At 61.7% G+C, this 22,186-nt stretch overlaps 5 protein-coding genes across 11 annotated transcripts; 1 reads left to right on the top strand and 4 right to left on the bottom strand.

Moving 5' to 3' along the window:
- Nucleotides 1-2,943: 2,943 nt before the first annotated feature.
- On the bottom strand, nucleotides 2,944-4,439 carry LRRC10B (leucine rich repeat containing 10B). Its single transcript, XM_032691180.1, has one exon. It carries the CDS (start codon nucleotides 4,424-4,426, stop codon nucleotides 3,572-3,574), a length of 855 nt encoding a protein of 284 aa, XP_032547071.1. The 5' UTR covers nucleotides 4,427-4,439; the 3' UTR covers nucleotides 2,944-3,571.
- A 905-nt stretch (nucleotides 4,440-5,344) lies between these two features.
- LOC116788719 lies at nucleotides 5,345-8,323 on the bottom strand. Its single transcript, XM_032691765.1, has 6 exons — nucleotides 7,811-8,323; nucleotides 7,519-7,736; nucleotides 6,025-6,140; nucleotides 5,808-5,885; nucleotides 5,647-5,719; nucleotides 5,345-5,560 (listed from the first exon to the last, which is right to left on the bottom strand). The coding sequence occupies exons 1-6, from the start codon at nucleotides 8,101-8,103 to the stop codon at nucleotides 5,433-5,435; spliced, it is 906 nt and encodes a 301-aa protein (XP_032547656.1). The 5' UTR covers nucleotides 8,104-8,323; the 3' UTR covers nucleotides 5,345-5,432.
- A 123-nt stretch (nucleotides 8,324-8,446) lies between these two features.
- SDHAF2 (succinate dehydrogenase complex assembly factor 2) lies at nucleotides 8,447-10,690 on the bottom strand. 2 transcript variants are annotated; one of them, XM_032691768.1, is made up of 4 exons: nucleotides 10,601-10,690; nucleotides 9,643-9,851; nucleotides 9,281-9,390; nucleotides 8,447-8,733 (listed from the first exon to the last, which is right to left on the bottom strand). In XM_032691768.1, the coding sequence occupies exons 1-4, from the start codon at nucleotides 10,613-10,615 to the stop codon at nucleotides 8,603-8,605; spliced, it is 465 nt and encodes a 154-aa protein (XP_032547659.1). In that variant the 5' UTR covers nucleotides 10,616-10,690; the 3' UTR covers nucleotides 8,447-8,602. The 2 variants fall into 2 exon arrangements, with proteins under 2 accessions (XP_032547659.1, XP_032547658.1); XM_032691767.1 differs by having other exon boundaries at nucleotides 9,643-9,902; nucleotides 10,601-10,630.
- CPSF7 (cleavage and polyadenylation specific factor 7) lies at nucleotides 8,598-20,109 on the top strand. 6 transcript variants are annotated; one of them, XM_032691757.1, is made up of 10 exons: nucleotides 8,598-8,843; nucleotides 11,752-11,873; nucleotides 14,624-14,842; nucleotides 16,121-16,224; nucleotides 16,587-16,732; nucleotides 17,824-18,229; nucleotides 18,335-18,456; nucleotides 18,534-18,699; nucleotides 18,824-18,993; nucleotides 19,071-20,109. In XM_032691757.1, exons 2-9 carry the CDS (start codon nucleotides 11,820-11,822, stop codon nucleotides 18,990-18,992), a joined length of 1,386 nt encoding a protein of 461 aa, XP_032547648.1. In that variant the 5' UTR covers nucleotides 8,598-8,843; nucleotides 11,752-11,819; the 3' UTR covers nucleotide 18,993; nucleotides 19,071-20,109. The 6 variants fall into 6 exon arrangements, with proteins under 6 accessions (XP_032547648.1, XP_032547646.1, XP_032547647.1 ...); XM_032691755.1 differs by lacking the exon at nucleotides 8,598-8,843 and adding an exon at nucleotides 10,704-10,737; XM_032691756.1 differs by lacking the exon at nucleotides 8,598-8,843 and adding an exon at nucleotides 10,765-10,908.
- A 153-nt stretch (nucleotides 20,110-20,262) lies between these two features.
- Nucleotides 20,263-22,111, bottom strand: TMEM216 (transmembrane protein 216). The gene is made up of 5 exons (XM_032691772.1): nucleotides 21,870-22,111; nucleotides 21,601-21,702; nucleotides 21,427-21,519; nucleotides 20,831-21,032; nucleotides 20,263-20,742 (listed from the first exon to the last, which is right to left on the bottom strand). Exons 1-5 carry the CDS (start codon nucleotides 21,880-21,882, stop codon nucleotides 20,727-20,729), a joined length of 426 nt encoding a protein of 141 aa, XP_032547663.1. The 5' UTR covers nucleotides 21,883-22,111; the 3' UTR covers nucleotides 20,263-20,726.
- Nucleotides 22,112-22,186: the final 75 nt, after the last annotated feature.

A 22,186-nucleotide genomic window follows, 5' to 3' on the forward strand; every position in this document is an offset into this window, starting at 1 on the left:
CCTATTTTTGGGGAGCGGGGCCCCTCGTTTTCTGGAGGCAGCCCCCGCTCTCAGTAATAAAGGACAGTCAGTAACTGCCAGCGTGACTCGGCTCCGGGACCGCGGGAGCGGGAGGGCGGATCCTTGGGGGCGGATCCCACCCCGGGCGGGGATGGGAAACCTGGGTGAGCAGTGCCCCAGCACCGAGAGACCCCCAGCACTGGACATCCCCTCAACACTGAGCATCCCCCTATTCCCTGAGCATCCCCCTATTCCCTGAGCATCCCCCTGCTCCCTGAGCATCCCCCTATTCCCTGAGCATCCCCCCAGCACTGAGCATCCCCCCAGCACTGAGCATCCCCCTACTCCCTGAGCATCCCCCTATTCCCTGAGCATCCCCCTATTCCCTGAGCATCCCCCCATTCCTGAGTATCCCCCTACTCCCTGAGCATCCCCCTATTCCCTGAGCATCCCCCTATTCCCTGAGCATCTCCCCACTCCCTGAGTATCCTCCTATTCCCTGAGCATCCCCCCAGCACTGCACATCCCCCTATTTCCTGAGCATCCCCCTATTCCCTGAGTATCCTCCCCAAGCCCTGAGTATCCCCTCCACTCCCTGAGTATCCCCCTCAACATAGAGTATCCCCTCCTAGCATTGAGTATTCCCCTCAAACACTGGGTATCCCCCCAAAACACTGATATCCCCCTCCAAGCCCTGAGTATCCACCCAATTCCCTGAGTATCCCCCTGAAAACACTGACTACCACCCCCCACTCACTGATTATTCCTCTCCACATTCCCGAGGTTGGGACAGGCCATGCTGGGGGACCTTCTGGTGAAAGGGACACATTTTGGGGGGGCAAAGGAAACAAGGAACCCTCTCCAAAGTGTCCCTGCAAAAGGGACAAGGACAGCCTCTATCCCACAGCATCCCGGGGTTTCCAGGATGCCTCTGGCAAATCCTGGGGCTTCCCAGGGCAGTTAATGAGGGTTCACTAAGAGCAGCCCTGGGAAGAAGTTCTAAGGAGGGGTGGCTGGGAGTGGGAGGTTCCTGCTGGGATTGGGATCCCCCTGGGGGCTTTGGGGACAACGGTGACACCCCCAGCCGGGTGACAACTGGAGGGGAGACTTCCCATTCCATCCAGGCCTGGGACGGATTCCTTGGGGCTGGAAGTGCTGGGTAGGGACTGGAATGTGGCCCTGGAGGGTGGGAAGAGGCAGGAAACCTTATCCCGGGTGGTGCCACAGGGAATGTGTCTGGGAGCCACCGCAAAGGCTCCGGTGACCAATGAATAATTCAGCAAACGCCGCTCTTGAATAAATAAAAGAAATTCCAAACTGGGATGGTAGGACAGTCGTGTCCTCCATATCCTGGATGAAATCCCTCTGGATGCACCTTTCGGGCCCTGGGATGCAGGGACAGGACTGTCCGGGGGCCGCCCACAGCCGGCTGGAGGGGAGGTGGCTGCTCCCACTCCGGCTCTGGCTCCAGCCGAGCCAAACTCGGGAATTCCAGCATTTCAGCATTCCTAAGCTTCTGGTGGCCTGGCTCTGCCTGGGCTCCCACACCGGCACCAGGTTTCTTTTTTCACCCGAAACCTTTGAACGCGGCAAAAAGCGCAGCAATCCCGGCGCTCCTGTTGCTCGGAGCCGCCGCAATTCCCGATCCCGCTCCTTTGTGCTGGCAGCCAGCGGGAGCAGATGGGAATAGCAGCATGATCCCGGCTGCGGAGAGGCCACAAGCCGGCACACGCCGGGCCGGCAGAGGAGGCAGGGATATATATAGGGACAGACGTATGGATGATGCATTCCCAGGAGCCGGGGCTCGCCGGTGCCAACATTCCCAAAATACCTGAGCGGAGCAGGAATCTGTCAGATTCCCACTGACTGCGGCAGCTCCTGGTCCTGGTGTCACCATGATCGTCACAGGATCCAGCTCCTTCCCCAGCCAGGGTGTGGGAAACAGGGCTGGAAAAAACTGGGTGGTGGGAAAAGACCCCAGGGAGGCAGGATCCCCCCTTTCCCAAGTGTAGGAGCTCCTGGATTTGATCCCGGCCATAAGGACGGGGGGGTGGCATCGAGAGCCACCTGCATCCCAATTCCTGCCAGGCATGGATGGGCTGGTGTGGGTTTACATGGAGCCAGTGGCTTTGGATCTCACTTAGAGCCGGGGTTTGGAATTCTGAGGGTCTCTGCCCCCCGGCTGATGGATAATTCCTGCTAGTGAGCAGCAGTGTCTTCCCAGGAAAAGCAGCAGCACCCTCACATTGATGGCACGAGGGGTTGGGAGCCACCCAACATTCCAGGACTGCGTTCCTGGGAATCTGTGGGATTCGGAGGGTACTCTGCTCCCCAGTCCCACAGTGGGTGGGAAGAGGGAATGAAAGCTGGACCTGTCGGGAAGACCTGAATCCAAGAGGGAAGAGCAAGACGAGCTCCTGCCAAGCCCTAAATCCCTGGAATTACTGCCGGAAAGGGCAGGAGCATCCTCAGCCTGCGCTGCTGGAAGGGGTGGCACGGACAGCTCCTGCACATCCCGCAGCTGAGGATGCTCCACGTGTCCAAAATAGCCACTGTGGAGTGGGAAAGGGGGGGGAATCCGGCGCTGCCAGCTCCAGGGAGGATGTGGTAGGAGCTCTGGCTGCTTCCCAGCCCCCAAACCCAAACCCCTCGGGATTAAAAGCGGCTGCGCGGTCGGAAACCTCCGGCAACTTCCAGACCTCGGATCCATGAGCTTCCCACCGCACCGGAACGGCTTGGAGACAGGTGGAGGGAAACGGGACTCCTCCAACGTCAAAAATAACAGGAGCACCGGGATGTGTTGCCGTGTTCGGATCCCAGATAAACCTTTCCTGAGGCTGCTCCTCGTCACCTTCCCCTCACACCAGGTTTCCTTGGAATTGTGCTCTTTATTGCTTGAGTTTGGTCCAAGAGGCACTTGGAGACGGGAAGAGGGGGGATAAGGCAGCAGAGCCCTGGATTTGGTGCCTGTTTTGGAAAGTCTCCTCTTGCCATAGAGGGAAAGCCCTTTCCAGGTTGGAGAGAGGCAGGTGGAATTTCCATCGGCTCCTTCCCAAACCTGAGGGCGAGGAGGAGCCCGGTGGGAAATTCTCTTCCCCAGCCCAATTCCAGCAGCAGGATGGGGATTTTGGGGGTGAGAAGGGGTCTGTGCCTTCATTCCCAAACCCTGCAGCTCTTCAGGATGCCAGGATCCATGTGGAATGGATACAACTGGCACTGCTTTTCCCTGTGCTGCCCACGGAGACGGGAGTAAAGGATTTCTGGAAGTGGCCGGGCGGGAATGTCCCCGTCCTCGTGGGGACACTGGGACTGGGCACGAGGGTTTGGGGGGTCACCCCTCAGGGCAGGGGGCTGTATCCCAAATCCAAGACACCTTGGGATGCTCCCGGGTGGGCTCGTGGATCCCGCCAGCAATCCTTGAGCCCTGCAGATCCAGGAGGCAGCTCCTCGCTGTCCCAGCTGGGAGATCCCGATCCTCAGACTGTCGGTTTTCCACGTGGAGGCTGTGACCTCCTGCTTTCCCAGCACGAGTTGGGAATTCCTTGGGAGGCAGGTGGAGGCCCCGCATCCTTCATGTTTCCTCCCGGGAGCCCGTCAGGGCCTCAAATTCCCCCTCCCCGTCCTGCGGCCCATCCTCGGCGGGCACCGTAGCGGCCTCGGCTCCTTCCTCCTCCCCCTCCTCCTGCGGGCTCTGGAGGCTCCGCAGCCGCTCCTGCCGCGCTTCCATGTATTCCTGCGCCCCGTCCCCCACCAGCCGGACCTCATCCCCGACCCGCGGCGGCTGCCGGGCGGGGTTGTGGTCGTAGGAGAGGAGGCGCAGGGCGGGCAGGCCGGTGAGGTCCGGGAAGCGGGAGAGGCGGTTGCGATCCAGGTCGAGGACGCGGATGCCCTCCATGCGCAGCAGCACGGGCGGGAATTCCTGGAAGCGGTTCCCGTAGAGCCAGAGCCCGCGCAGTCCCGCCATGCGGGGCAGCCCCGCGGGGAGCTGGGACAGCCGGTTGTCCCCCAGCTGGAGGCTGCGGAGCTCGGGAAGGTGCAGGAGGGCGCGGGGGAAGCGTGCCAGGAAATTCCCCTCCATCCAGAGGCAGCGCAGGCTCTGGAGCTGGGAGAAGGCGGGAGGCAGCCCCTGGAGCCCGTTGCGGCCCAGGTACAGGTGAGCCAGGCGGGGCAGGTCGCACACGGCCTCGGGCACCTCCATCAGCTCGTTGCCGTCCAGGGCGAGGGTGCGGAGGTGCCGCAGCTCCCCGAGCTCCTCCGGGATCTCCCGCAGCCCCGCGTCGCTCAGGTAGAGCTTCCGCAGCCCCGGCTCGGCCCACAGCGCGGCCGGCACCTGCCGGGCCCGCACCTCCAGGCGCTGCTCGGTGCCGTCGGGGCCCTCGGCGGCCGCCACGGGGGCCCCGCTCCCGGAGGAGCCGCCGCTTCCCATCGCGGAGCGCCGGGAGAGGCCCCGGGAGCGGCCCCGGGAGCGGGACGTGGGCGGGGCGACGCCGTGGCCATGGCAACGCGACCGGCCAATGGGAGGCCGCGCCCACCTCGGGGCCACGCCCCCGGTCCTCATTCATGCCCCGCCCCGCCGTTCCCACGCCCCCCCCCGCGCCCCATTCATGATCTCCCCGTGCCCCACCCGGCCGCGCCCTGTCCCCAAACAAGGCGGGACCTCCTCGCGCCCCATTCCCGGACCCTGCCCGGCAGCCTGGGATCAGCATCCCCACCCTCAACCGGGGCCCTAAACTGGGCGTGGGGCCCTGAACTGGGTGGGGTCGGTCCCTGAACTGGGTGTGTGGCCCTAAACTGAGTGTGGGTACCTAAACTGGGGGGGCGGGGGGGGGTGTGTCTGTGAGCTGAGTCAGGATCCCTAAACTGAGCGGGGGGGGGTGTGTGTCTGTGAGCTGGGTCAGGATCCCTAAACTGAGCGGGGAGGTCCTGACCTGGGGCCCTAAACTGAGGCCCTAAACGGGATGTGAGGTCCTAAACTGGGTGAGGGTCCCTCTGCGATCCCCCACATCCCAGGGAGCCGCCCCTGGGAGCACAGACCCCCTTCCCAGTGCCCTTCCACTGCCCCGTGGCCAGGGAGGACATGGACGAAGCCCCCCCCGAGCGCCCCCCGTGCCCACCCTACGGGGTCCTTCCTCCTCCTCATCCTCCCGCTTCCCACCCAGCCCTGCCTGGATTTCCCTGCCGCAAATCAGCTGTGTCATCCCAAATCCAGCTCGGAAAAACGGGCTCGTACCGCCCTCCGGTGGCCGCAGGACAAGTGACACCCCCTGACCCCTCCAGTTCTCCTTCCCGGAAGGATTTGGGACGCAAGAAAACCCCCCAAAACCGAGGGGGAGGGGGGGCGACCGGGATCGTGCGCAGGGTCTTTATTGCTCTCACGGGGATTTGGGAGCTGCCCAAAAAAGCCGAGGCTGGGACTCCCGGGATTTTGGGGGTCACATGAAGGGGTCGTCGTTGTGCCACAGGTTGGTGGGGAGGTTGTTGGTGCTGAATCCGCTGGGACGCGGGACCTGGACACCCTCCACGGATCTGGGAGCCCAGGTGGGGCCCTGCGACCACCAGGCTGGGAAATCCAGGAGGGAAGCGCCGGTGAGGGTGGAATTCCCCCCTCCCGGGGTGGGGGGGGGCTGCATCCCACCCCAAACTCACCTGGAGCGACGGGAGCCAGGGGTGAAAGGTTGGTCAGGTGCTGGTTGTGGATCGTGGAGTATCCCTGCGGATCCTGCGGGACGGACGGACGGATGGAGGCGGGTCGGGCGCCTGATCCCACGGGAAAGGAGGTTTGGGACGGGCGGCATTCCCACACCCACCTTCTCGCCGGATCCCTGTGGTCCCACTCGGAGTTCCAGGGGGGCGAACAGGGGGCGGTGGCCCGTGGCGGGCAAACCCTGCGCGGGAACGGCGGGATGAGGAGGGGACACGGACACGGGGATGGGATCCCGCTCACCCCGCTGCTTCCCGACCGGGAGCACCGGGATACAGCGTCCCCTCCCCACGGGGGTCTCGCCACCCCCTGCCCTCGCTCACGTGGCGGTTCTGGGGGCAGCAGGGATCCAGGGCGGGAACGCCGGGCTCCAGAGGGAGACGGCACGCGTCCCTCGGGGGGCAGCCCGACGACGGATCCGGCTTCCACTGGGGGAGATCTGTGGGAGCACACGGAGCAGGCACGTTCCCACTGCTCCCAGCACCGTTCCCAGCCCTGCAATTACCCTGGATACGCCTGTGCCCCCGTGTTTGGGGGTGGGGGACGCAGGGCAGGGGGGCTCCAACAATCCCAGAGCCTCAGATTTGGTTCCAGGACTGACAGAGCCAAAATCCCCAGAGTTGGAGCTGGCCCTGGGACCACCAACATCCCTGAAACCTCCTGGGGATGGAGCTGGGCCTGGAACCACCAGTATCCCGAAACCTTCCTGGGGATGGGGCTGGGCCTGGAACCACCAATATCCCAAACCCTTCCTGGGGATGGAGCTGGGTCTGGAACCACCAATATCCCAAACCCTTCCTGGGGATGGAGCTGGGTCTGGAACCACCAATATCCCAAACCCTTCCTGGGGATGGAGCCGGGCCTGGAACCACCAGGACCCCAAACTCTGGTGTGGATAGAGCTTTCCCCGGGGATCCCAAAATCTTCCCGGGGATGGAGCTTTCCCTAGGACCCCAAAATCTTCCTGGGGATGGAGCTTTCCCTAGGACCCCAAAATCTTCCTGGGGATCTCAAAATCTTCCCAGGGATGAAGCTTTCCCTGGGATCCCAATATGCCAAACCCTCCTGGGGATGGAGCTGGGCCTGGAACCACCAGGACCCCAAACCCTCCTGTGGACGGAGCTTTCCCTGGGACCCCAACACCCCAAAATCTTCCTGTGGATGAAGCTTTCCCTGGGATCCCAAAATCTTCCCAGGGATGAAGCTTTCCCTGGGATCCCAAAATCTTCCCAGGGATGAAGCTTTCCCTGGGATCCCAAAATCTTCCCAGAGATGAAGCTTCCCCTGGGATCCCAATATGACAAACCCTCCTGGGGATGGAGCTGGGCCTGGAACCACCAGGACCCCAAACTCTGGTGTGGATAGAGCTTTACCTGGGATCCCAACACCCCAAAATCTTCCTGTGGATAGAGCTTTCCCTGGGGATCTCAAAATCTTCCTGTGGATGAAGCTTTCCCTGGGAATCCCAAAATCTTCCCAAGGATGAAGCTTCCCCTGGGAATCCCAAAATCTTCCCAGGGATGAAGTTTTCCCTGGGATCCCAATATGCCAAACCCTCCTGGGGATGGAACTGGGCCTGGAACCACCAGGACCCCAAACCCTCCTGTGGATGGAGCTTTCCCTGGCATCCCAACACCTCAAAATCTTCTTGGAAATGGAGCTCTCCCTGGCATCCCAACACCTCAAAATCTTCTTGGGAATGGAGCTTTCCCTGGGGATCCCGAAATCTTCCCGGGAATAGAGCTTTCCCTGGGGTCCCGACACCCCAAACCCTCCCAGGGAGCTTTCCCTGGATCCCCCCCACCCCAAATCCATACCTGGCTGGGCAGGACTGGTGCAGCCGCTCTTGGCGCTGGATCCCCTGGATAACTTGGGAGGCTTCAGCCCCTCGTAACGGATCCGGGACAGGGAAAACTCCGGGGGATAGGAACACTCCGGCTCATCCACGCACTGGGGCAGGATCCTCTGGAACTGCGGGCGCCCGAAGGGCCTGAAATCCTCGGAGGTGGCGGAGATGGACACGAAGGGGTCCGGGCTGCGGCGGGAACGGCCGTGACGGAGCGATCCCAACATTTTCCCCCCCAAACTCGTCCCGGAGCAGGGACCTACCACTCGGAGCGCGGGGTGATCAGGGACGACAGGGCCGAGTAGTTGTTGGTGACGTATCCGGATCCGGAATGGACCCCCAGGAGCGGGTGCACGGACGCCTGGTCGGGGGGTTTCACTCCCAAAACACGCCCCTCGAACTTGTGGGACAATCCCGGGGGTCTCTTCCCAAAGGACACCTCGTAGGTGGTGACGTAGAAGCTCAGCAGGTCGGAGCGGTCCCCGCCGTGCACCCTCACCAGCGGGAATCCCGTGCCCAAGCCCCCGGCGGGGGAATCCTGCGGCAGGGAAGGCATCCTGGCACCGGGATAACCCCAGGGAAGGGCCCTACGCCATGGCTGGAGGTGCTGGCAGCGGCTCCCGGCCTTCCCGGCCGGCCGAGAGGGTGTGGAATGTTGCCGCGGAATGTGACTCGGTCTCCCGGCAACCGCGACAACGGGACTCGGGGGAGTCCCAGAGCACCGGGAATGCGGAGCTTGGAGCACTTCGGGAGGGGGGTACAGCCCTTCCGGGTGTGGGGCCACCTCCCTGGGAGCCGGGGAAAAGGGGGCAGGTGGGAATTAGGGATATCAGTGGGATGGGACGTGCCAGAGCAGAGGTGGGAATGTCCCCAAGGACCGGACCCTGAGGTCACAATGCAGGGAAGCAGGGCCAGCAGCCCCGGCTTTATTCAGCATTCCAGCATTCCACAGTGTCCAGAGGCTGCCGGAGGAGGAGGAGAACCACAGGGAAGGCGGCAGCAATTCCACAGATCCCGGTGTCCCTGTGCTGCTCCGGGGAAGGGGCACGGAGGGGTCAGCGCGGGGGCTCGAACAGGTATTCCAGGTCCGGCTGCCGCAGCCGCTGCTCCCTGTTCCTGTTCTTGGCGAATTCCCGCAGCATGGCCAGCACGTCGTGCTCGAATTCCGCCGGAGCCGGCTTGGCTTCTGCAGGAAAACAGGGAAAAATCAGCTCCGCGTTGTCCTGAAGTCCAGGGACCCATCCCCTACTCCCAGGGGCCCATCCCAGTCTCCCAGTGACCCATTCCAGTGTCCAGGTGACCCACCCTGGTGTCCCACTGACCCATCCTGGTCTCCCAGTGACCCATCCCCATCTTCCAGGGGCCCATCCCAGTGTTCCAGTGACCCATCTCTACCTCCAAGGGGTCCATCCCAGGGTCCTGGGGGTCCATCCCAGTGTTCTGGGGGCCCATCCCGGTGTTCCAGTGACCCATCTCCATCTCCAAGGGGTCCATCCCAGCCTCCCAGTGACCCATTCCAGTGTCCAGGTGACCCATCCTGGTGTCCCAGTGACCCATCCTGGTCTCCCAGTGACCCATCCCCATCTTCCAGGGGCCCATCCCAGTGTTCCAGTGACCCATCTCCATCTCCAAGGGGTCCATCCCAGTGTCCTGGGGACCCATCCTGATCTCCCGGGGGCCATCCCGGTGTCCCAGGGGCCCACCCCAATGTCCCAAGGGGTGTCCCCACGCACCAGTCGCCCAGTAATAGATGTCCCAGTCGTTACTGGGCTCGTTGATGAGCCGGTCGTAGCGGTTCAGCTGCTCCTCGCTCATTCTGCCCAAGTTCTCCTTGGCAAAGAGGCTGGAAAAGGGATGGATACAGGTGGGAGATGGGAGAAGAGGTCCCCACGCATCCCAGGATTTACACACATCCTCCAAAGGATTTTGGCTCCACTCCATCCACCCCGCTGGATCCTGAACCAGCAGAGCCCTCGGGATGGTTTATCCCACGGATTTTGGCTGTGCAGTCCCTCACTAAAGCCCTTCCCACAACTCTTGGGGCTCTTCCCTGTTAATGCCCCCCCCCCTGGGACACGCCTGGAGCCGATCCCACCTGAGCAGGATGCAGTTTTCCAGCATCCCCCTTTTCCTGCTCTCGTAGAGCAGCCGGGCCCTCTTGGTGTCCAGCGGCTCCTCGGGACGCTCCTGCCAGGGGGGCAGCGGGATCTCCAGCACGTCCTTCCCGGAATCCGGGGGGGAATCCCCGCGGTATCCACGCCGGGGGATCACCGGCACCGCCAGCTGCCGGCGCAGGGAGCGGAGCTGGGAACAGGGAATGCCCAGGGATGTCAGGGCTGGGACCCCCCTCAAATCCTGCAGGACACCACTCCCAATCCCAAACCACCCCCAGACTCTGCTGCTCCCAAACTCCCCCCGGGGCAGCCACATCCCATAACACCTTCTCACATCCTGCTGCCCCCAATCCCTTATCCCAAAAGTCTCCCAAATCCCCTTTTTCCCCCAGACCCCCCTTTTCCCCACTCTTCTCCCACCTTCCTTCCCAGTCCCTCCTTTCCTTCTCTTTCCCTTTTTTCCCCCTTTCCCACTTTCCCCCTTTTTCCCCTTCTCCTCCAAATCCCTATCCCCTCCTTTCCCTCTTCTCCTTCCCCCCTTTTCCTCCTTCTCCTCCCGCTTTCCGCCCTCCCTTTTTCCTCCTTTACACCCCATTCCCCCCGTTTCCCCTTCTTTTCCCCCTTCCCTTTGTCCCCCTTTCCCCCCACTTCCTCTTTTCTCCACTTTTCCCTTCCCTTGCACCCTCTTTCCCCCCCTTACCCCCAAATCCTCTTTCCCTTTCCTTTTCCCCCTTTCCCTTTCTCCCTTCTAGCCCTGTTACGCCCCTTTTCCCCTTTCCCCCCCCATCCTTTCATCCTCCTTTCTTCCCCTCTCCCTCACCTTTTCCCGCTTCTCCTCCCCTTTTCCCCTTTTCCGTTCCCTTTCCCTGCCCTTTTCCCCACGCCTTTCCCCTCTTTTCCCCCCCGTTTTCCCTCCCCTCTCCCCCCCATTCCCCCCACCCTGGCCGCCGCCATCTTGCCCGTGGCCGCTCTGGCCCCGCCCCCCGACTCTATGCGCCTGGGGGTGTGTGGGCGGGGCTTTGCCGGAAGTGGGCGTGTCCTGCGCAGGAAGTGGGCGGGGCTCGGCGGCGCTGGCGGTGAGCGCGGGCGGCGCGCGCGGGGCCGGGAACGGGGGGTCGGGGGGGGGGCGAAGGGGGGAGGAGGTCGCGACCTATCGCGACATATCGCGACTTGCCGCCCCCTCCCATCGCGTCCTCCCTTCCCGAACTCCCCCCCTTGGATCGGGCTCCGCCGCTCCGCGGGGCCGCGTATGGCGGGGACGGGCCGGGGGGGCGGGGGGGGGGGGGGGCGAGGGGAGGCGGTGGGATCTGGGGGGGGAACGGGGAATTTGGGGGGAAAAGGGGGTTTGGGGGAAAAGGGAGATTTGGGGACACAGGGGATTTGGGGAGAAAACAGGGAATTTGGGGAGACAGAGGGAATTTGGGGGGAAGAAGGAATTTAGGGGATTTGGAGGGGAAAGGGGATTGGGGGGGAAACAGGGAATTTGGAGGGACGGGGTTTTGGGGGACAGAGGGAATTTGGGGGGGGGGTTGGATTTGGGGGAAGAGGAATTTCGGGGTGACACAGGGATTTGGGGTGAAGAGGGGATTTGGGGAGACAGGATTTGGAGGGAAAGAAGGAATTTGAGGGAGACACCAGGATTTGGGGGGAAGAGGGAATTTAGGGGGAAGAGGGAATTAGAAGGAGACACAGGGTTTTGGGGGGACGGGATTTGGGGGGAAAGAGGGTTTGGTGGCACAGAGGGGATTTGGGGGGAAGAGGAATTTGAGGGGTACACAGGGATTTGGCAGGAACGTGGGATTTGGCGGGGGAAACAGGGATTTGGGGGGAAAAGGGAATTGAGGAGTAAGAGGGGATTTGGGGGGGACATTGGGGTTTGAGGGACAGAGGAGATTTAGGGGGGAAGAGTTTGGGGAGACAGGGATTTGGTGGGAAAAGGGGCTTTGGGGCGATACAGGGATTTGGGGGAAAAGGTGGAATTTTGGGGGCAGAAGGGATTTAGAGGAGAAACAGGGAATTTGTGGGGGCACATCCAACACATTCCCAAGGCCTCGCTGACTCACACACCCCCTGCCCCCCCCTTTTCCCAGAGCACCTTCCGTGTCCCGGCTCCGTCCCGGTCCCAGCCCGGGCTCCCGCTTTTCCCGCCTCTGGAAATATGTCCGAGGGAGTGGATCTGATTGACATCTACGCCGACGAGGAATTCACCCAGGTGAGGGCCGGGATCAGGATCCACCCCCTCCCCAGGGGCCTCCAGCTCGGCCAAGGCGTGGCTGGGAAAGGGCTGGGATCGTTCCCAAATCCCAGTGGCCGGGGTTAAAGGGTTTTCCCCGTGGGTCGTGCAGTGTTTGGGATTTGGGATTTAGCCGCACCCTGGAAAAATGAGGAATCCTGGCTGGGAGAGGCACTTCCAGGGAATTACACAGTGAAGGGATGCAGAGGGATGAATCCGTGGGATCGCTGGTGGGAAGATATCCCTGTGCCACCTGTCCCATCCCAGGGATGTCTGGGATTCACAGGAGGGAATGGGTGCTGGAGAAGCAGATCTTAGGGAATTTTTGGATCTGGGAGAGCCAAGTGTGAAGAGAGAGGGTGGAAGACGGAAAAGTGCCGTGGAAAACCTGTGGAGGGAAGCTGGCAAAAGGAAGAGCCGCGGGAAGTGGAAGGAAAACAGCTGGATTAAGGAATCACCGTGGAGGGAGGAATTCCTGGGGAGGTCCTGGAGGGATAAAGAGGAGCTGGGAAGGAAGGAATTCCCTGAGAGCTCCTGGACTGATGAAGAGGAGCTTGTTCTGCTTATTGGGTGAGAGTATCCATGGATTAGACCTTCAGGAAAACCAGGAAACCATGTCCATGACCTTGTAGCCAGGGGGGCTTCCAGGTGCTTTCCAGCCTCCTGGGAAGAAGCAGGAGTTGCCAAAATAATGGGAATGCCACCAAAAAAAGGGAATTGTCTGTGCTGCCTGGAGTTTCCAACTTCCAAGCACCTCTCCAGCATCGTTCCTGGAAAACTCCCGGAATAAACCAGATTCCCAGTGTACCTTGCTCTGGGACCGAACGGCTCCGTCTTAGGAATGTCCTCAGTTTTTGTGTTTTTATGGAATTTGCATCAGGAAAAAGGTATGCCTGGAGGTGGGAGAGCTGGAAAACTGCAGGAATGAGGGTGGAAAGTGGAAAAGTGGGAGAATCCATGGCTGGAGTTGACGTGGGAATGTTTTCTGAGGAGCTTGGAGGGTCTGGGGTGGTTTTAGTGAAAGCTTTGGGATCTCTGGGAATAAGGAAGTGAAACGGGTGGGAGCAGGATTGGAGTAAGCTGGAATACACAGCGTGGAAGGATTTAACTGGGAATTTGGGGAATAATGCACCAAAGGTCCTTGAGTGGCCAAGAGGATCCTCAAAGCTGGAATGATGATCCAGGCCAACAACTCCGGCACCTCTGGGACGTGTGGGAGCAGGAAACCCGGAGTTAATCCATGTTAGGATCAAAGCTGTGGTGGCCCTGTGGCATTCCAGGGATTCCAGTGTAATTCCAAATCCCACAGCATGTGCTAATTCCCACTAACAGTGCCCACAGGGCTTCATCCCTGTGCGCCTGGACTGGGAGCCGGAGGATCCCTAAAAACTCCCGAGCTGAGGCATCCTCCAAGTATCCTCAGGGATTCCAAGTGATTCCTCCTCCTTCCTATTTTTGCTCTGCGCTTTCTGAAACTTCCAGGCAGGAATCTCCCAGCCCTGGGCCGTATCCAAAGGCTCCTGGTGGAGGTAGGAACGTGGGAGTCGGAATAACCAAACACTTGAGCTTTTTTGGGAATGAGCACAAAACTCCAGCTCCCTTTTCAGATCCTGCTTTTTGTCAACTCTGTGGGAAGAGCCGGATGCAAAGGTTCAGGAAGAGGGAAAACGGTTGGATTTTGGGATTTCCATGATCCTCGTGCTGAGGGTCCTTCCCTTTCTTGCTCCTAACGGGACGTTTGCAATTCCCTGACTCTCAGAGCGTGGATTTATCCACCTCACGCCATCTCCAATGGAAAACATTATGCAAACTGCCTGGAATTCAAAATCTGGGAACAGAACCTCTGGTTTTTATGGGACACCAGCCCTGTGACTCGCTCCTATGGGATGGATCCTCCCGGAGGGATTGAGGGGGTGTGCAGCTCCCAAGCTGGAATTTTGGGAAGCATGAGCTGCCAAGGAGGGAGAGGCTCATCCCTGGAGGGCGCTTGGTTTTTCCACCACTGAACTCTTGCCCTCCAAAGTGGGAATTTCTTCCTGGTGGTTTCCAGGAGCAGCAGCTTGGGTCTTGTCCCGTTTGGGAAAGCTGAGATCCCAGTGGGCCGGTCCTTGGAATGTGCTAGAGCCCAGTGGGGGTTTTGGGATATTGGGAAGAAATTCTTCCCTGTGAGGGCGGTGAGGCCCTGGAATTGATTTTCCGGGGAAGCCTTGGCTGCCCCATCCCTGGAAGTGTCCGAGGCCAGGTTGGAAAAGGGCTTGGAGCAGCCTGGGATAGTGGAAGGTGGATCAGATGATCCTTAAAGTCCCTTCCCACCCAAACCATTCCCAGGATTCCATGATTCTGATTCTAACCTCTGCTTCAGTCCCGAAATCCAAGTGTCCTCGCCTCCATATCCCCCAGGATTTACATATGTCCTTCCCAAAGGATTTAAGCTCATCCCTGGGAGCTCCCATTAGGGGAAGGTGGGAGGCAGGGGGTGGGAATGGGTGATCCTTAAGGATCCTGCTCCCTTCCCACCCGAACCGTTCCAGGATTCCATGAAAGCAGAGCCCGTTTCTTTGGGATTGCCCGGGCGAGGGGCGGCCCCGGTTCCCAAGCGCGCACAGACCCAGACCGAGGGATCGGGGCGGGAATTCCGCTGGGGGGTCGGGGCGGCCGGTTTGGAGGCGGCGCGGGAGGCTTCCCCAGCCCTTTTCCCAAAGCGGGCTCTGGCGGTGCTGTCCCGGCAGGACCCGGAGTTCAGTAATGCTGACCAGATGGACCTGTACGACGACGTGCTGACGGCCAGCTCCCAGCCCCAGGACAAGCGCTCCGGCGGCTCGGAAGCGCCTCCGGAGATGCGTCCGGAGCCGTCCCCCAAGGCCCACAGCAAACCCCCGGCCATCCTCTACACCTACAGCGGGCTCCGCAACAAGAGGGCCGCCGTCTACGTCGGGAGCTTCTCCTGGGTGAGGCCGGGCAGGAGCTGGAGAGCCCTCCCGGGGAGTTTGGGAACTCGTCGGGATCCTTTGGGGGTGTTCGGGGCTGGTTCTGGGGGGTTCTGGGCTCCTCCGCTGGGAGCTGCTCCTCCTCAATCCACGCTGTCCCAGCCTGGGCTTGGGATACTCAGGGAAAAGGGATTTGTGTCCCTGAGAGCTCCAGAGAAACCCCTCAGGGGCTGCCAGGCTCTTTTGGGGGTGTTCGGGGAGCATTCTGGGTTCTTTTGGGAGCTGCTCCTCCTCAGTCCATCCTGGTATCCCAGCCTGGGTTGTGAGCTGGGCTTGGCCCTGTGATCCTCAAGGAAAAGGGATTTGTATCCCTGAGAGATCCAAAGAAACCCCGAAGGAGCTTCAGAAAAACTCCTGAGGGGCTGCTGGGCCCTTTTTGGGGGGACTAAAGGGTTCTTTTGTGGGGGTTTGGGGCTCTTTTCAGGGGGTTCTGGGATCTTTGGAGGGGCTGCTCCTCCTCAATCCACACTGTCCCAGTATCCCAACCTGGGTTGTGAGCTGGGCTTGGCCTTGTGATCCTTAGGAAAAAGGGATTTGTGTCCCTGAGGGCTCCAAAGAAACCCCTGAGGGGCTGCCAGGCTCTGTTGAGGGGATTAAAGGGTTCTTTTTAGGGGATTTGGGGCTCTTTTGGGGGGGGGGGTCTGGGTTCTTTTGGGAGCTGCTCCTCCTCAATCCACACTGTTCCAGTATCCCATCTTGGGTTGTGAGCTGGGCTTGGACTTGGGATCCTCAGGGAAAAGGGATTTGTATCCCTGAGGGCTTCAAGGAAACCCATGTTGGGCTGCAGGGCTTTTTGGGGTGGGTTTCTCAGCTCTTTGGGGGGGCTCCAGGGTTTTTTAGGGGAGTTCTGGGATATTTGGAAGGGCAGCTCCTCCTCAATCCGCACCATCCTGGCATTCCAGGCTGGGCTGTGAGCTGGGCTTGGCCTTGGGATCCTCAGGAAAAAGGGATTTGCATCCCTGAGGGGCTTCTGAGCACTTTGGGGTGGGTGCCCACCCTGGTGCCCCTCCATGGGCGTGACCTTTGGGAGCTGCTCCCAAATCCCCTTTTCCCATAGGGAGAGTTCTGGGAAGGCTCCGTCTTGCCCAGAGAACAGGGAGACCTCCGATATCCATTCCCAGGGCTTTTTCCAGAGCTGAGAGGATTTGAATCCCTCCCTGAGGGACTCTGGGGGTGACATTCCTGAGGCGGGTGGGGGACACTGGGGATGGACAGACATCCCGTTCCCTGTTCCCTCAGTGGACGACGGACCAGCAGCTGATCCAGACCATCCGCTCCGTCGGAGTCTACGACGTGGTGGAGCTGAAATTCGCGGAAAACCGAGCCAATGGCCAATCCAAGGGGTGAGAGCTGACGGGATTGGGGCGGGAATGGGGGCAGCCGGCACGTCCCTGGTTTTGGGGAGGGGTGAGGGTGCTTTTCCTGGCTGGCACAGGGGATGCACCCAGAGCCAGGATGGCAAAGCGGAGACTCCCAAAGTGAATGGAAAAGGGAGGAGGGGGAGTGGAACACCGGGATGGGATCAGGAACGGGGGGTCTGTGTGGGGGAGTGGAACACCGGGATGGGATTAGGAATGGGGGGTCTGTGTGGGGGAGTGGAACACCGGGATGGGATCAGGAACGGGGGGGTCTGTGTGGAGGGTGGGATTTGGGAAGGGGGTCCCTCACCTGGAGCAGGGGGTGAACCTCCCCGTGTCCCACGCAGGTACGCGGAGGTGGTGGTGGCCTCCGAGAACTCGGTGCACAAACTGCTGGAGCTGCTTCCCGGGAAGATCCTGAACGGAGACAAGGTGGAGGTGAGGTTGGCCACCCGGCAGAACCTGTCCCAGTTCGAGGCCCAGGCTCGGAAACGTGAGTGCGGCGTCGGGACGACGCGGGCGGGGGGATCCACGGCACACAGAGCCCCCCAAACTCCCCCCCGGATCAGCTGCCAGGCCCAGCCCCGCGAGCCCTCGGCACGGGGGGAAAAGCAGGAGTGCGTGGGGGTTGTTTTTCCCGTTCCTGAGCCGGATTAGCTCCTGACCCGAGTCTTTATGATCCCCTTTTAGGTGCTCCCACACTGCGAAGATCCCTCGTAGCCTCCTCCTCCTCCTCTCCAAACTGAATGGGCTTAAGCTCTTCAGGCTCTGGGCATAGCTAAGACCCTCCATATCTATTAGTAGCTCCAATCTGGATCTGCTCCAGAGTTTTTCCATCCCTGCGGAGGTAAGGTGCCCAACACTGGAGGAATATTCCAGCTGGGACCTGGCCGTATGGCGATAGGTGGTCCTGGCCTCACTCCGCAGCGATGCGACGGGATCCGCAGGGATTGTCCTGGCAGGAGTGTCCAAGGAGGTCTTTGTAGGTCCCATGGCATGTTTGGTGCAAGGAAAACCACCCCCTTCCCGGCCTCCGACCTGCCCCTGGAGTTTTGGTGGAGCAGGGAGCGATCTCTGAGAGTTCCGGGTGCCCTCGGGGCGCAGCGGAGCTTCCATGGATCCTTTGGGAGCCGTGGCTCCCTCAAGCCCCTCCTTTCTCATCCTCAAAGCCTCTTTGAACAGAGAAAGGCTTCTTGTCCCTCTTGGAATGCCGAGTTTTCCTTCCTCTGGCAGCGGCTCCACTGCTGTTAGTTCTGCCCCCTCCTCGTGCTCCTCCACGCTTGGGCCTTCCCAAATCCACGTGTGGCTCAGGCTCTCCGGGTCTTTGGGGATCTCCCCCCGCTCCTTGTGGCTTTTGGCTCCTGTCCCTGTGTCCTCCCTGTCCCTCAGGGCACCGTGCGGGTTCTTGGCGAGCTCTTGGAAAAACCCATGGAAGCGGAGGCTGCATTTGGCCAGCTGGATCTTTTCCCTGGGCACCTCCAGCTCTCCGGGGGTGGGAGGAAGAGGAGGAGCGGGAGCTCTCCGAGACCTGGAGACCCTCCAGCTGGAATTCACAGCTCTTCCCCCCCCCCGTCCCGATTCCAGGTGTGCCGCCGCGGGCCCACTCCCGGGATTCCGTGGACGCCGTGGACGGCCGGGCGACGCCGACGGACAGCGCGCTGCCCCCTTCCCGCATGGAAAAGCCCCCCTCGGTCCTGCCCTTCTTCAGCCGCCCCCCCGCACTGCCCCTCATGGGGCTGCCCCCCCCGCCCATGCCCCCCCCGCCCCCCCTGTCCTCCGCCTTCGGGGTCCCTCCTCCTCCTCCCGGAATTCCCTACCAGCACCTCCTGCCCCCGCCGCCCCGGCTGCCCCCTCCCCTGGCCGTGCCCCCTCCAGGGGCCGTTCCCCCCGCCCTGCACCTCAATCCCGCCTTCTTCCCACCTCCCACCGCCGCGCTGGGACCCCCCCCGGATACCTATGGCAAGGCCATGGCTCCCTACAACCACAGCAGGTGAGCCGGGCGGGGGGAAGTCGGGAGGGGGGGAATAGGGGCGGGAAGGGAGGGGATGGGATGCTCCCGGAGGCTTTGGGTGCCCTACTAATCCCGGAATTCCAGCAGCCGGGAGCTGGGCCCGCTGCCCCCGGCCGTGAGCGAGGGGGAGTTTGAGGAGATCATGAACCGCAACCGCGCCATTTCCAGCAGCGCCATTTCCAAGGCCGTGTCCGGCGCCAGCGCAGGTAATTCCCGCCTCCTTCCCAGACCCCGTCCCGGGGCGGATTCCCGCTCCTGATCCCTTCGCTCCCGGCTTTCCCAGGCGACTACAGCAACGCCATCGAGACGCTGCTCACGGCCATCGCCGTCATCAAACAGTCGCGCGTGGCCGGGGACGAGCGGTGCCGCGTCCTGCTCTCCTCCCTCAAGGATTGCCTGCATGGAATAGAGGCCAAATCCTACAGCAGCAGCTCCAGCAGCAGCTCCAGGTATCCCTGTGGGTCCCACCTAACTGGATGCTGCCCCTGGATCCGAAGATCCAGCCCGGCGGGGCCCGGGGTGAGTGACTGAAATGTGCCTCTCTTTGTCTTCTCGTCCCGCTCTTTTCCCAAGGAAAAGGCACCGATCCCGGGAGCGCTCGCCCAGCCGGTCCCGCGAGAGCAGCCGGAGGCACCGGGATCTGCTGCACGGCGACGAGCGGCACGAGGATTATTTCCCGGAGCGGAGCCGGGAGCACGAGCGGCACCGGGACAGGGACAGAGACAGGGACCGGCACCACTGAGGCAGGTCGGGGGCCCGGGAGCCCCGGGGGAGGAGGGACCAGGGGGGCTCTGACCTCACCCCCCCTCTCTCCCCGCAGGAATTCCGCAGGAAGTGGTTTTTAATGGACTCGTATCTCCTCACCTCGACACGCCCCGAGGCCGCTCCGCCCCATCCCGGCCCCTTCCCAGCCACTCCCAGCCCTCTCCCAGCACCTCGTGGCCTTGGGAATCCCCCCCCCACCTGCTGCTGCTGCTGCTGCTGCTGCTTCCCGGGGCCATCCCGCTCCGCTCCGTGGACACTCGGACCCAAAGAGAAATGGTGCTTTTATTCCATGGAGGGAGGTTTGTGAGCCCTTCCCAATCCGGGGGGGGGTAAACGGAGGGGACGGAGCCCTCCCGATCCCGGGCTCCAATCCCGGGATCAGGAGCCACGTGCCGGCCTCTGGATCGCCTGGGGACACTCCCGTCCCCATCGCCCCGGCGGGACACCGGGCCACTCTCCTCCTTTTCCACCCTCGCCCTCCAGGAGTTGGGAAAAGAGGGGCTGGAGCTGGGCCGGGGGTCACCCCCTTCTCTATCCCGACATTCCCCACAGCAGCATTCCCACCTGAACGGCAGCTCCGGCCTCTCCCGCGGCGCCTTCCTTGTTTTAGAGGAAGCGGAGGAGGCAGGGCAGGCTGCGATTCCCTCGGCTCCCCTCCTGATCCCTCGGGATCCCCGAGCAGGAGAGGGAGAGCCCAGGAGGGTTGGGATGAGCCGGGACACACCGGTGACTTCCAGGGCTGGAATCGCCCCCCGGAGCTATTCCCAAGGCGGGAAAACCCAGGCTCTGGGAAGTCTTTTTAAGTTGAACTCTCCCCAAAATCAGGAATAACACCCCCCCCGATTTCCCAAGCCCCACGAGGTGGGAGCGCTCGGCAGGAGAGGTCCGGGTTTTTTTTACTTAAACGCCACAGATTTTTAGTTTCTTTCCAAATAGTGGAGGGGGGGAAAAAAAAATTCCCTCAAACTTGCAGAGCGAATCCCTGGAAGCCCCAGCGAGGAGCTGCCCCCTCCTGCTCGCAGTGATTAGATTTGTCTTTGGATAGGTTGGAAAAATATTGTGTAATAAACTCGATGACGTTGTCAAGTCTTTTACACGGCGCTCCCGTCACGTTCCTGCCGTGGGATTTGGGAAGGGGAGGGATTTGGGGAGCCTTAAGTGCCTGTTTTGCCTCACATCGTCCTCTGAGGGGCTCCCCTGTGTTTCCCAGGGCAGCCCGGAGCGCTCCCACATTCCCAGGCACCAGGTAAAAATAAATATTTATTGGAAAATAGCGAACTGTTCCGGAAGGGCGTAGAAAAAATAAGGATTCTTCGTACCTTGAGCTGGCACAAGTTCGGAGGGGGGTGAGTTCAGGCAGGAGCAGGTCCCTGGCACATGCTGCGGGTGAGGTGGGAAGCGGGAAAAGCAGGAGGGATGTGTCCATGTGAGAGTGGGAAAGGTGGGAGGGATGAGTCCAAGTGTAGAAGTGGGAAAAGCGGAAGGGATGTGTCCAGGTGGGAGTGGGAGAGGTAGGAGGGAGGATTTGTCCGGACAGGAGCAGAAAAGGTGGGAAGGGTGAGTCCAGGTAGGAGCAGGAGAGGTGGGAGGGATGAGTCCAGGTGAAATGAGGAGTGGAAAAAGTGGGATCCCTCCCTTTCCCAGGGCTGGGAAGTGGAGCTGGCGCCGGTCACACTTCCCTGTGTCCCTGGGCCGTGTCCCCGGTGTGGCCTCAGTAGGGATCCGCACTATGGGAAAGGACAAAGGGAGGGATGGGTCGGCACCAAACCAACCTGGAGACTCCCCCGGCGCGTCCCCAGTCCCGGGATGCGGCACCTGGAGAAGGAGAGCAGCGCCAGGAGGCCCAGGAGCAGCTCGAGGCCGTAGAAGAGGAGCAGGATGGCGCTCAGGAAGGATTCCAGGCGCAGGGAATAGGTCTGGAGCAGCAGGTAGTACCCGGCCAGCGCCGCCGCCGGCACCGTGAGCGCCAGGCTGAGCGACAGCGGCACCTTCCGCCGGCACAGGTTCCCCTTGGAGCCTGCGGGATACACGGGATCAGGGCGGGACACGGCCAGGGACACCTTCCACTGCTCCAGGTTGCTCCAACCCGGCTGCGAGAACTTCCAGGGATGGGGCAGCCACAGCTTCCCCGGGAAATCCATTCCAGTGTCTCGCCGTCCTCACAGGGAAGAATTTCTTCCCAGTATCCGATTTAAACTAGCACATGGAATCCTGGAATGCTTCGGGTTGGAAAGGACCTTATATTCCATCTCGTTCCCACCCCCTTCCGTGGGCAGGGACACTTTCCACCAGCCCAGGTTGCTCCAAGCCCCGCGCAGCCTGTCCTGGAACATCCGGGGCTGGATTTCGGGCTTATCCCAGGACTCCGCACTCCCCGTGGAGCCTCTGGAATTTTGGGGGAGGGAACTCACCGAAGAAGATCCGCGTGGCCTCAGTGCCGAGGTAGAGAAGGAGCAGCACCACGTCCAGCACCAGGTTGGAGACGGGATAGGGCAGGAGCAGCACTGCGGGAAGAGCCGCGCGGGAATCACATCCCTGCCCGTCCCGGCGAGCTCGGGAAGGGGGCTGGAGCGGGGGGGTCTCACCCTTGTACACGAACACGAACGCCTCCAGGAGGAAATAAGTGGCGCTGTACCAGCCGTTGAGGAAAAGCAGGATCTGCAGCGGCGCCGAGGAGCGATGGCGGCCTGAGGGGACACGGGGCGGCCGTGAGGGAGGGGCGCGGGGGGGTGTGGGCCGCGAGCCCTGTAGCGCCTTGGCCACCCCCCAACCCCGCTCCCAGCCCCACTCCCATCCCCGGTTCCCCCCAGGATCCCCCGATATCCCGCTTTTCCCGCCCCGGTCCCGCTCCCACCCCTGGGCGCCATCTTCCATCTCCATGGGAACCGCCGCCGCCGCGCCCGCCCGCCCGCCAAGGGGCGCTAAGCGCACGGCCAGGGCCGCTCTACCCGCCCCTCTCGACGGTCACGCCGCCGCTCTACCCGCGCCTCTCTATGGTATGAGGACTGACAGGCCGGGCCGAGGGTTCGAGACCCCCGCCTTCCCAAATCCTACGATTCATTGGGATGAGAATCCCACGCCGCAAAAGTGGGAATAACCCCGTTTGGTGGCTGCAAGTGCAGCACTGACCGGGTTCCAGTGAAGGTCAGGCTGTGGGGATGGCAGATGTGA

This window comes from Chiroxiphia lanceolata, chromosome 6 (genome assembly GCF_009829145.1).
Source record: "Chiroxiphia lanceolata isolate bChiLan1 chromosome 6, bChiLan1.pri, whole genome shotgun sequence".
Lineage (NCBI taxonomy): Eukaryota > Metazoa > Chordata > Aves > Passeriformes > Pipridae > Chiroxiphia > Chiroxiphia lanceolata.